We start from the raw sequence: 11,315 nt of genomic DNA, 5'->3' as shown, positions 1-11,315 counted from the left end.
GGACAGCTTTCAGTGGTGCAATTTGTTGGGTATTGCAAGCTCCAAAATATCATGTACATGGCTTAGTGTTGTATCATAACTACAGAAAAATACCGACCTGCACATGTAAAATCCCGTGATACCCCCAGGATACAATCTGGTGTGGTCTGGTGTGGTTTAGAGACACTGCTGCAATTTGCGGTTTAAGTCCTAGGGGAGATCCCCGACATTATCGGGAGCGTGAGATTATGGCTAGCTGCTGCGATGTGGAGTTCAGGTCACAGTTTGATGGATTTAGATTCGCACACTGGATTGGTGGCGACTGCTGAACCCTCTATCTGTCCGGATGTTCGCTTGAAAGGTGTGGAGGGATTCTAGGAGGCAGAATCAACCGCCTTGGACTTGCAGTTCGTATGGCATGGTACAGTGTGGTAATGGTGGCTGGTGCTGTAGGGTGTTCAATCCTAGATGTGACAATCCAAATGTGTGCAAACATCGGCCCAGGAGCCTCTCATTCTGTAACAACAAAAAAACAACAAAAATAACGTCGTTTATCCCTCCTCTAGCTGAGGGCGCCCTCGACCTAGGGGTGGCTGCAGTGCCTCCCGTCACCTCCCGTTCAGGAGACCGCACCAGACCTGTTCGAACCCGGGTCAGGGCTGGGTAATAGCCAGTCTCGATACTAATTGATGTATCGCGACTACAGAAAAGTACTGATCGGCGGTTAACAAATCCCGTGCGTGATACGCCCAAGATAGAACACTATTTAGCTAGAGTGTGCAACATGACCCCCTACGAACACGGAGGGGGGTTAAGAAACTTAGGGGAATGTTTAAGAACGATAAGAACGTCTGAAGAACACGGAGGATGCGGGAGTACGTTCTTAAACGTTCTTACACTGGGATGAAGCGGTTCTTTTTACACTGAAGGGACACTGAAGGGACACTGAAGGGACACTGAAGGGACACTGAAGGGACACTGAAGGGACACTGAAGGGACACTGAAGGGACACTGAAGGGACACCCAGGCGGTGGGCTGCAGCAGGAATGTGGCCATGTAAGGCTGCACACCAGGGGTTTGTACAGGCGCCAGGGCTGATAGCTGAGTTGCTGAACAGGTGTTGGGTTGTCTGTCGTACACGCACATATGTTAGGGTACGGCACTTGGTGCAAACCGCACACATAGGTAGTATCGACGGGCTCGCTAGCATCATATAAGTCTTTTCTTGTACAGTAGGATTCGAGATAGTGCAAGCATAATTTGTGAAAGCAATACTTTCGACCCCAAATACCTACATGGAATGTGCTCATATGCTTCTTCCTTCAGAAATTCGTGCCGTAAAGTATCAGTTATTATCTGAGATATGTGCATTCGACAGCCTGAGGATAGGCTAGCTATAGGAAGCACAGGCCGGTGAACGTAGCTGAAAAGTACATGGTTTTTTCATCACAAACACTCCTTCCCATATTTTTAAGGCTTACGAATGTAAGCAGCAAAAAGAATTCCCTAAAGATAAGACTTAAGGATGAGGGCCATACTTAGCAAACCAGTGGTACGAATGGTTAAAACCCGCCAAAGAGCAGCTAAGTATGCTTTAGTCAAAGAATCAAATAAGTAACCCTAAGAACGTATAAAAGAACACCCTAAAGAATCAAAGAGAATCCATAAGACTGCTGGGCCATAAAGAATGCTAAAGAATATCAAATAATGGTTTTAAGATAAACGGAGGTCATACGAACGGTCTTAGAACCGTCTTAGAACATTCTAATGGTTATCCAATTTTATCAATTTGGCTGGGCTAAGACTGACTTAAGAACGTTCTTAAACCGCCTCCGTGTTCGTAGGGTGAAGGATATTCTGTACGTTGAAGCAAGTATGATTACCCATTACCAACCCTCTTATCTGCACGACGACTAATATATCGTCTCGCACTCACCAAGCGCAAAGCGGGAATAGCTGCATTGCCTGCTTCGTCAGTTACTGTGTATTGTACGGCAAAGCTGTACAGAGCCCCTGGTGGTGTAGCAATACTAGTGTTGACCGCCGCCACACCGAAGGCCTGAAGTCTGTAAGTTATATCGACGAAAGCGCCATAGGCGTTGACATCCATTGCAATGGCGCCTGCAGCATAGTTATTTCCATCCGCAGCAGATTACTACGTATCTCCATAGACGATAGCTGGTAAACTGCATCAAGTTGTCAGCGATGCATGCATGTACCACAGACCCATGATTTGCAAAAGTGGATCTGACGCGGGCCCAGAGGAACGTTTTGCGACTGTAACGTGTACGCATGTCTGCTGTTGGGCTTGCGACCGCTTCTTACTTTTTCGTAATAATAATGAACGCAATCTGATTCTCCTACCCGCATCCTCATCCCCCCAACCTTCCGGTCGATCGATTGCTCCTGAATGCAATATGCCTCAACTTGAGCCATCACTTGGAATTTAGTTTAATGGGAGGCAATGTTGTTGGCCGCCGCCTACTTGTTCACGTCCCTTCGCACCTGGGTGGGCCCATGAGCTCAAGTAGGGTACCTCATCAAACATGAGCGCCTGGCCTTGCAGATTCAGTGCTGTGCGTCCAGTGCCATTCAACTGAATGCGCGGCGGAGTGGTGTCTTTCGGAACCGATAAACTGGACCTGTAAACGGGTTGTGACGGCCGCAGTTGAGATGATATTTATGTGGTGTTTGGGCAAGCAAGGAAGGGGCTGTTTTGCAGTTTATTTCTGCCAGTGTCCAAAACGTATTTTGGCAAAAAAAGAGCTTCATGACGCCTCTAAACGTCCTTGTGCGTCATAGACATTTACCAGGATTACCCAGAATTCTACCAAGGGGAAGTGTGTTGCTTAGCTGCACCCAGCCTGCAGGTATGCAATTGAAGCGGTTGTTCAGCCAGCAGGCCAACCGTCGTTGACTCAAGGCGGGTCTGTACGTCCCGAATGAAAGCCCATCCCCACCTCAGCTCCAAAGATGGAGTATTACGAACGTAACCGTCATGCCCGAAAGAGTCACATGCTAAAGAAACAGCCACACTACCAACTCACCCTCTGGTAGAGTTGCTAGTGCTAGCGCTGTCTGAGCCGCTTAAAATAGATAATGGGTCCACCTGTCCAGTTTTGCTGCCCGCTGCTCCCCTATTTGTCAAAATATTGATGTCGATGGGAACACACTGGCCCGCCACAGAGCAGCGGTTCAACGTAAAGCACCAGAATTCTCCGGAGGATTTGCAGGGGTCGGTAATCACCACTACCAGCCGCTTCGGTTTTGCGGCACTGCGGATGAAGGGAGGTTGCATGGGCGTGATCAAAAGAGAGAGTTACAGCCAGCAGGTGTAGCAGCCGGTACACAGTACGGCGCTATAAATACGCGCAGAGCGCGACCACCAGCAACTCGAGAGACCTTTTCAGCGGTCAGCTGCTACAGCAGGAGAGAGATAGCAGGTAGGAAGGAGTGTTGGATGGAAAACCAGCAGCAGCCGGACGGATCGGTGAGCTTGTGTGCTGGACCGCACGAGAATTATGGTCCGGTGTTCATGGTCCGCTAGGCACTGTAATTGGCGATAACGAAACACTACACTTAGGAATATGTTTCACATGTCTGGCTGCACAGCAGCCCACTCTGCTCTTAGTAAACAAAAGTAAAGTTTACTATATCAAGGAAACGATTTATCAACGATAAAAAGACCGTTTACAGACGGATGCAGATATCCTTGCTTGAAGACGGTAGCTATGCAATATGGAGGGTTGACATGCACCGTTTGGGACGATGAAGAAGGGAAATATAATCCGAAGGCGGCTGGAAAGCCCAACAGGCTCACATTTTCCTGCTGTTGATTGCACGGTACTCCACGAGAAAGGCCTCTCCAGGCTGGTTCGGCCGAGAGGAGTCCAGGGAGGGGGCGGCTGAGCACACTAAGCCGCTCGCAACAACATCCAGGTCACCAGGCTCTGCATGGCGGGCAAATAGCAATGAAGGAAACGAACGACCAGGAAGTTAAGTGGTAAATAAACATATGTTTCAAACATGGATGAGCCCGCGTTATCTGAGGCAAAGGCGGCAACGTTAATGTGCATGCAGCAGCCTTCATCATGGTTCTGTTAACGTCCGCCCACCGACGGTCCTTCGATTGCCTCAGCCCCATCCACGTCGCACCAAGCAAGCGTTCTGGGCATGTGCTGCCTGACCTTCATCACGTGCTTAAACAAGTGCCTAAACAAGTGCCTAAACAACTACCCAGCACCGTCTCTAACCGTGAAGTTCCATTCACCTGTACCCATTACGAGGGAGTCCAGGCCCCCTGGCGGTAGTCGGCAGACGCTATATGATTTCTTGGTTGCCACATTCACGGAGTCGATTGGATCGCTTGTGGTAACAGGCGGCTCCACGAAGGGTGACGATTCAGAGGCTGGCCACTGGTAAACGGTGTCTCCCTGTGAGATGTGTATCGAGTAACGGACATGGGCACTCCAAAATTATAAGTTCCGCACAAATGCGGGGACCCCAGGCGTCCCCAAAAGACGGGGGAGCCATGGACGGTCATTTGTCATTATTGTGGCCGAATGAGGACATTGTTCTTCGCTGCTCACCTGGGCTCGGTGCGCCTAAGCACGACATGCCTGGTCTCAAAGACCTCCGGGAGGAAACTGGCCACAGTTAGATAGGGGGCCCTTTTGCCATAATAGTGCGCACTTTGTGCCCTCGGAAGCCCGTGTCCCCTTATTAAGTTCAGTACACATTACCTCACCAACACATCGCCCTTGCTTGCCTGCACGTGAATGGTTGGCGGATCTTTGTTGTTTGCACCCAGGGTGCCCATGTCTATAGTGGATGATACGGACGAGGACCCGGAGGACGACCCAGGCGAGGGGCTGGAGGTTGGCGAGGAAGAGCCACCTTTGCCAACATTCACATCCACCACATCCACTCCTCCACCCTGCCCGCCTGTTCCTCCGGTAGATGATGAGCCTGCACGGGCAGGTTTGATCAGTCAGTTTCGTGTGGGGTGTGCCTTCGCTGGTCATGTTTTACTTGGGCTACCAGATTGAATGTAACACTGTTACGTTATGGCATTACTACACCGGCGGCAATAAAGAGGTCGACGAGCACACGAGCAAGCAAGGATGTCCGCACCAAATGGTGTCACAGAAATAACAAAGGAATGCAGCACGCTTCTCTGCAGTGCTAAATCTGTGATCGCCTATAAAAAGCACTCTGGTATGATAGAATGGATGGTCCCTATCTAATTACATACCAGGGCACGATCAAGATTTTTTTCAAGTAAGGTATGGCGCTATTATCGACAATTGGTACCGAACTACATGGATTGCACAAAATTAAAAAGCATTCAGCACCGACCATCCCATGCCACTTTCATCTCCCTGCCTGCGAGTGCCTAATAATGAAATTCATATCCTGGTAACGTCCACCTAACACTGCCTAACCCGGCCGTGCATCCTGATGTCCTATCTAGAGGGTAGATACGTAGCGCACGCAAACATGTGTTAAGTTGTAGATGCACCTAGCTACGTAATGGGAACCCATGGTCACCTTCATCATCAGTATTAAGGCCGTTTACACCAGGTATTGTGGCATTCACCTGAGACACCTGCATGTACGACACAATCGGACCAGAATATGCCCGAGGTATAGTTCAGACCAGAGGATGTAACGCTTGCGGTGTGCCCGGGCATGCATGCGTGCTTCCCTAGCGTTCGAGCGCGCTTCGTCTTGAAATAATTCCGCCGGAGAAAGCATCACATTTTCCCAAGAGATTATGGCTGGTTGCATAACAAATTGCGGGATGCGAGGCGAAGTGCGGTCTTGCGTACTGCTGAAGTCGCAAGTCGCAAGTCGCAAGGAACACGCATAATTTCTATTATAATATTCTATATACGCGAATACGTACATGTGCATACTCAGTTTGTAGAGCGGATCTCAAAATGGGATAAGTATTGAACCGTTACTACTACAGCAAACAAGTGCGCGAACGTGTTTGCCACCTCTATTTCGACGAGGGTTACACGCAAGCGCAAATAGCTGAGGCTTTCGGGCACAGACCTTGCGAGAGGACTGTGCATGCCATCATACAGTCCTACGTGGCGAATGGCGATGTCCTGCCGCTTAGAGGACAAACAGGAACACGCAAACTACGCAAGTTTGATGAGATCGCTGCACAGACGCTGGTGGAGCTGGTGCAGGCCGACGACCAAGCAATGCTCTCCGATCTGGCCACCGCTATGACAAACTTACTGGGCACTCTTTGGAGCGTCCCTGATATTAGCCGTGTATTGTCTGAGCTGGGTTACGTCCGCAAGAAGGTTTTTACCAGGGCATTCGAGGCACGGGAATCAGTTCAGCTGGCATATCGCGAGCTTGTGTGACAATTTGTTCAAATGGCCCAGAAGCCTCCCACTCTGTAACAATTCAATTCAACTTCGTGAGCTTGTATGTGTGTATGTATGTGTGTGCGTGTGCGTGTGCGTGTGTTGCAAGTATTTGACCGTGCCTGAAACTGGCCAGGGACTGCTGCCCAGCCCCAACAGAAAGACCACCTAAACTCCTCCCGCAGACAGGAGAGGGGTGTAAGGGGCCTCTGTCCCTCCTAAGCAGCTGAGAGCCGCGGGTCCACTAGTTCCGCTCTCCTCCCCCGGGGGTCAAGGCTCCGTCACACGAGTTTGAGCACTGAGCCTGAAACACACAAGAAGACTGGCTCTTGGGGTGAGGGTTCAAGAAGACCGAGGAAACCCGGAAACCCTGTACAGACCCTACCCCTCCCTATTAAGGCACCAGGCCCTAATAGAAAGCTCGGTCTCTCACCCGATTCTCCGTTGCTTGCCCGCAAGGGGCATGGGGGAGTGGGCAGGGTTCATTGTTCGTGCTGAAATCCATAATGACCACCTGAAATCGCCATGCCCCAATGTTTGCATCAAATGCTTATATGTTTCCGGTTAGGCTGTTGGGAGTTAGAGATTAACCAACCTAACGGCCATGAATGCACAGCATGCACCTGCAGGCTTTGTGACTGCGGGGCGGTTGAAGACGAAATGCATGTCTTTGTGGAATGCCTGGCGTACATTAGTACACGGGCGAACGTGACCTCATGTTTCAAGGGTGCAACATGCGCACGATTATGACCGAGGCCCCACCCCTGGCACTAGCCAGGTTCCTCTCGGAAGTCTGGGAGACCCGGCGTGTTGCTCTAAGGCGCTCCGTGCTCAAGCGGACGAGGGTGGATGATGATGGTCCACCATGCAACCGCCCTAAAAACAATTTACCGCCCATGGGCCCCCCAGCTCTTACGGACACCCCCACACTTGTGTGGAACTTGTGCGGACTAGGCTAGTTCCTATCAGTCCACCGCCGGGGCTAGGGATGCCTGGAGGCAGTGTGGTTGTTACAGTGGGCTCCAGACTCACAAAGAGTACAGCCAGCGGGCCAGCAGGCCGTGCACTGCACCTGATACGATTAGGGCAAACAAGACTCCAACCCAGACCAGACAACGCAAGTCACCTAAATAATCCAAAACCAAATCCAAGGGCAGGCTCAGAACCCGCAACCACAGCAATTAGACTCCCCAATTGGCGAAAGTCCTCGGAACCCCACCAGAAGGCCCATAAGCAAATACTGTTAAGAACTTGATGAGATACAATAAGCAAATACTGATAAGAACTAGATGAGGCCTGAGTGAGCTTGTGCGTATGAACAGCTACATTGCATTGCTCAGACGGCTACATTGCGTTGCTCAGACAGCTACATTGCACTGCTCAGACAGACGAAGCCACATAGGCCGCAAGCCACTTCAGCATAGTTGCGCCTGCGATCGGCCATAGCCCGCAGACGCGGACGCCGCAAATGCTATCTGTTTACACCCTACAGGCGTGGTTCACGTACGTATTCGCGTATATAGTATATCATAATAGAAATTTTGCGTGTTCCTTGCGACTTGCGAGTTGCGACTTGCGACTTGCGACTTGCAACTTTAGCAGTACCCGCAATTTGTTATGCAAGCAGTCGCCTCGCATCCGCAATTTGTTATGCAACCAGCCATAAGGAATGGCATGACAGAAGGAACAGTACGAACACGCAAAGGGAAAGCAACTCATAGCCGGGAAACAATACTGGAAACATTACATAACATCGATAGATTGAGCTTACTGGCCATTTGTGCACTCACCACGACATCTTTTGCATTGAAGCTCCTGTAGTTCGCTATGGTCGGTAGCCCTAGCACTGAGCTGGGGAAACGCATAAGTGCGTCCACAAAGGAGTTCACCACATCCTTACAACCAACAGCATTACTCTGACAGTTGAGCTGTGTCCTTATCTCCCGCCAGTCAGTAGGAAACCAAACCTGAAGAGACCAGAGACCGGACAACAGATGGAGATCATGATTCGGTTGCCAACAGCCACGTATGTGAGAGGCATGCAAAAGGAGGGGACACACGTAGATGCAAAGCTCTGATATGGTATGTACACGCCCTAACCTTACCCTGCAGCTGATAAGCGCCCGTCCCCCGTTGAGCGTCCTCATGGTCGCCTGAAGGTGCGTGATAAAACCCAAGCATCGGTCAAAGCGGTAGCAAGCAAGGAGGAAGGAAAACAATTAACAGCGTTGCATTGGGGCATGCATTCACAGGCGATATTGCTTCGCTCATTTGTATGATTACGGCAGAGCCTTAAAACAGAGGTTTAAAAGGGTTGTGCGGGGCGGGACGGATTCGCGTCTGTTAGGTCTATGTACGTTTTGTCGTCTATAGATCGTCCGTGCCCTCCTACCGTTCAACAATTCTATTATACCTATTATACCAGGGTGCGATGTACAGGCGACCTTTATTCTACAGATGCTTCCCCCCGAGCGAATCTCGACGCATCGCGATTGGCTGGCTTGCCGGCAGCAGTCTTTTTCTGTTACTAGCTGTTGCGCGCGTTCACAGTTCCCAAGGGATGAAGAGTGTATCTTCACTTCTCGCTGCAATTGGAGCGTGTTAGGACATGGCCAGCCTGTGAGTTTGTGCATTTTTGTTCGTGTAAATCTGCCAGATAGTGGAACCCTTTTTAACACAGTTAACTGCTTGAGCGAGCTTGCTAGCAGCAAGCTGCCGGATAGACAGCCGCCGCGCACTGCTATTGCATGTGCGCATTTGCCTAAGACGCTCAAACAAAACTCGCTGAATCGATACAGTTCTAGTCTTAGGTAAAGCGAAGCATCTAGCTACCCTTGCTTGTCGTAGCTTAGCGCAGTGCCATTAGACACGTGAAGTCTGTCTCAGGCCGGCACTGCACTGACCACGGTAAACAACATCGCTCCGAACGTGTGTAGAATATAAATTCCAAAACAACCTCATCGGTCTGTGAGCAAACACGATTTCAGTAAGTTCGTGGATTTTCCGGAATGACTGTCGTACAGATCCTTGATGTTCAGTTCTGGTGTATTCTCACATATAATTCCTTGACAGCCTAACCATTTTCAGAAGATTTCGTATTCGTAATTAGACCTGCATATTTTTTAATGAACTTATCATAACTGTGTAGCTATCGCGCTACAACATTGCTTGTGTCGTTTGATGCATGCACGTGTATGTTTCTATCAACGTTTTGATACTTGTGTAATCGTCTTGCAACGAAACATAACGGAAACAGCACTGCAGGCGGGTTTAACCTGCGGTAATAGCCATGCTCGCCTGTACATAGTCTCTGCTCGGTAGTCGGGCATTAATCGTGACGATAGACTTGAAATGACTTAGCACGCCGTACATCTTGCCGGGGTACTTATCAGGATTGACATATGGGAACTCGGCGACGAAGGTCACGAGGGGGTTTACCAACGGACTGACGACCCAAGGCGGTCTTGGTGGTGGGCCTACAACGGCATTCAGAGGGATGGGATGGAGAGGAAAGGAACTCAAACTTTACCTACATCTCGAAGGAAAATTTGGCAGTTGCTTGTGTTGCGTCACGACTTTCTCGGGAAAGAAACGATCGGTGGATACGGATCCCGTGATACCCAGGATACTACAGCTTATGGCAGCACCATTCCGGATTGTAACCGCCCTGGTGATAAGGGTCATCTAACGAGCGGGCATCTCGTGAATATGGCGCCAGATACAAATCAAAGCGACGGTTGAATGTCCAACATAGCCAACTAATTAATCAGCAGGCGATGGAACGCACAGATTTGTTGATTTATGACGATCATTTATGGTGATTGCTGCGTCGATGGCTTTGATAGGGCGTGATATGGAGGTGATGACAGGCTCAGCTCATCATACGATACCCTGAGTACGTATGTACGGTAACCCATCCATTACTGTTCCGTCACCAGGAAACGACGGTGGAAGGGTGGGTGGACTAAAACAATTATTTGATAGCTAGCACGGGTTGCAACCAATCAAAACTGAAACGCACACGCATAACCAGCCAGTCTTCTTTATTGCGTGATGGACCTTCGAAGGCAGGATGACCTTCGAATTCGCCCTATATCGTCCTTACGTTGTCCTTTGCTCTAATCACATTGCCTAGTTACATTGCTCGCCACGTATCGTCACGTCACGTCATGCGTCGCTGTTGTCATAACAACCCCCCCCTGAGCAACCCCCCTTTCCAAGGCACTAGTTCACATGACTAATCCTTGTTACGAATCCCTCGCTCACTTGGAGGCGGAGATGGGCGGCGGGGAAATGGTGGTTTAGGTGGTGGCCGTGGATTTGGGTGTGGTGGCGGTAGTGATGGCGATGGCCGTGATGGTGGTGATGGGAACCGTGAACGCGTTGGTGATGGTGGGGGCGCTAGTGCTGGCGATGGTGGGGGTAACCGTGATGGCGATGGTGGGGGTGCTTGCTCTGGCGGTGGTGGCGGTAACTGTACTGGCGGTGGTGAAGATAATTGTACTGGAGATGGTGGGGGTGATTGTACTGGAGATGGTGCGGATAATTGTACTGGCAATGGTGAGGATAATTGTACTGGAGATGGTGGGGGTGATTGCACTGGAGATGGTGGGGGTGATTGTACTGGAGATGGTGGGGGTGATTGTACTGGAGATGGTGGGGGTGATTGTACTGGAGATGGTGGCGGTGATTGTACTGGAGATGGTGGGGGTGATTGTACTGGAGATGGTGGGGGTGATTGTACTGGGGATGGTGGGGGTGATTGTACTGGGGATGGTGGGGGTGATTGTACTGGAGATGGTGGGGGTGATTGTACTGGAGATGGTGGGGGTGATTGTACTGGAGATGGTGGGGGTGATTGTACTGGGGATGGTGCGGATAAATGTACTGGGGATGGTGGGGGTGATTGCGCCGGTAATGGAAATTGTAACTGCGATGAAGGTCGCGGTG

The 11,315-nt window shown here is 50.3% G+C and overlaps 2 protein-coding genes across 2 annotated transcripts in view; one reads left to right on the top strand and one right to left on the bottom strand.

Moving 5' to 3' along the window:
* Positions 1–897: 897 nt before the first annotated feature.
* Positions 898–10,177, bottom strand: VOLCADRAFT_91477 (uncharacterized protein; the record flags this gene model as incomplete). Its single annotated transcript, XM_002950913.1, has 12 exons — positions 898–1,041; positions 1,916–2,100; positions 2,485–2,621; positions 3,027–3,254; positions 3,800–3,929; positions 4,250–4,412; positions 4,727–4,947; positions 5,530–5,587; positions 8,156–8,332; positions 8,466–8,518; positions 9,641–9,841; positions 10,153–10,177. The coding sequence occupies 12 exons, from the start codon at positions 10,175–10,177 to the stop codon at positions 898–900; spliced, it is 1,722 nt and encodes a 573-aa protein (XP_002950959.1).
* A 529-nt stretch (positions 10,178–10,706) lies between these two features.
* The window catches only part of VOLCADRAFT_91476 (uncharacterized protein), a gene marked incomplete at both ends in the record, with an annotated part of 1,337 nt that continues 728 nt past the window's right edge, over positions 10,707–11,315 (top strand). Inside the window, one exon of the mRNA XM_002951016.1 lies at positions 10,707–11,312. Coding sequence (XP_002951062.1) covers positions 10,707–11,312 — 606 coding nt within the window. The remainder of the gene's footprint in view (positions 11,313–11,315) is intronic.

Source organism: Volvox carteri (genome assembly GCF_000143455.1).
Source record: "Volvox carteri f. nagariensis unplaced genomic scaffold VOLCAscaffold_21, whole genome shotgun sequence".
NCBI lineage: Eukaryota > Viridiplantae > Chlorophyta > Chlorophyceae > Chlamydomonadales > Volvocaceae > Volvox > Volvox carteri.
This window is presented reverse-complemented; position numbering and strand designations above follow the sequence as displayed.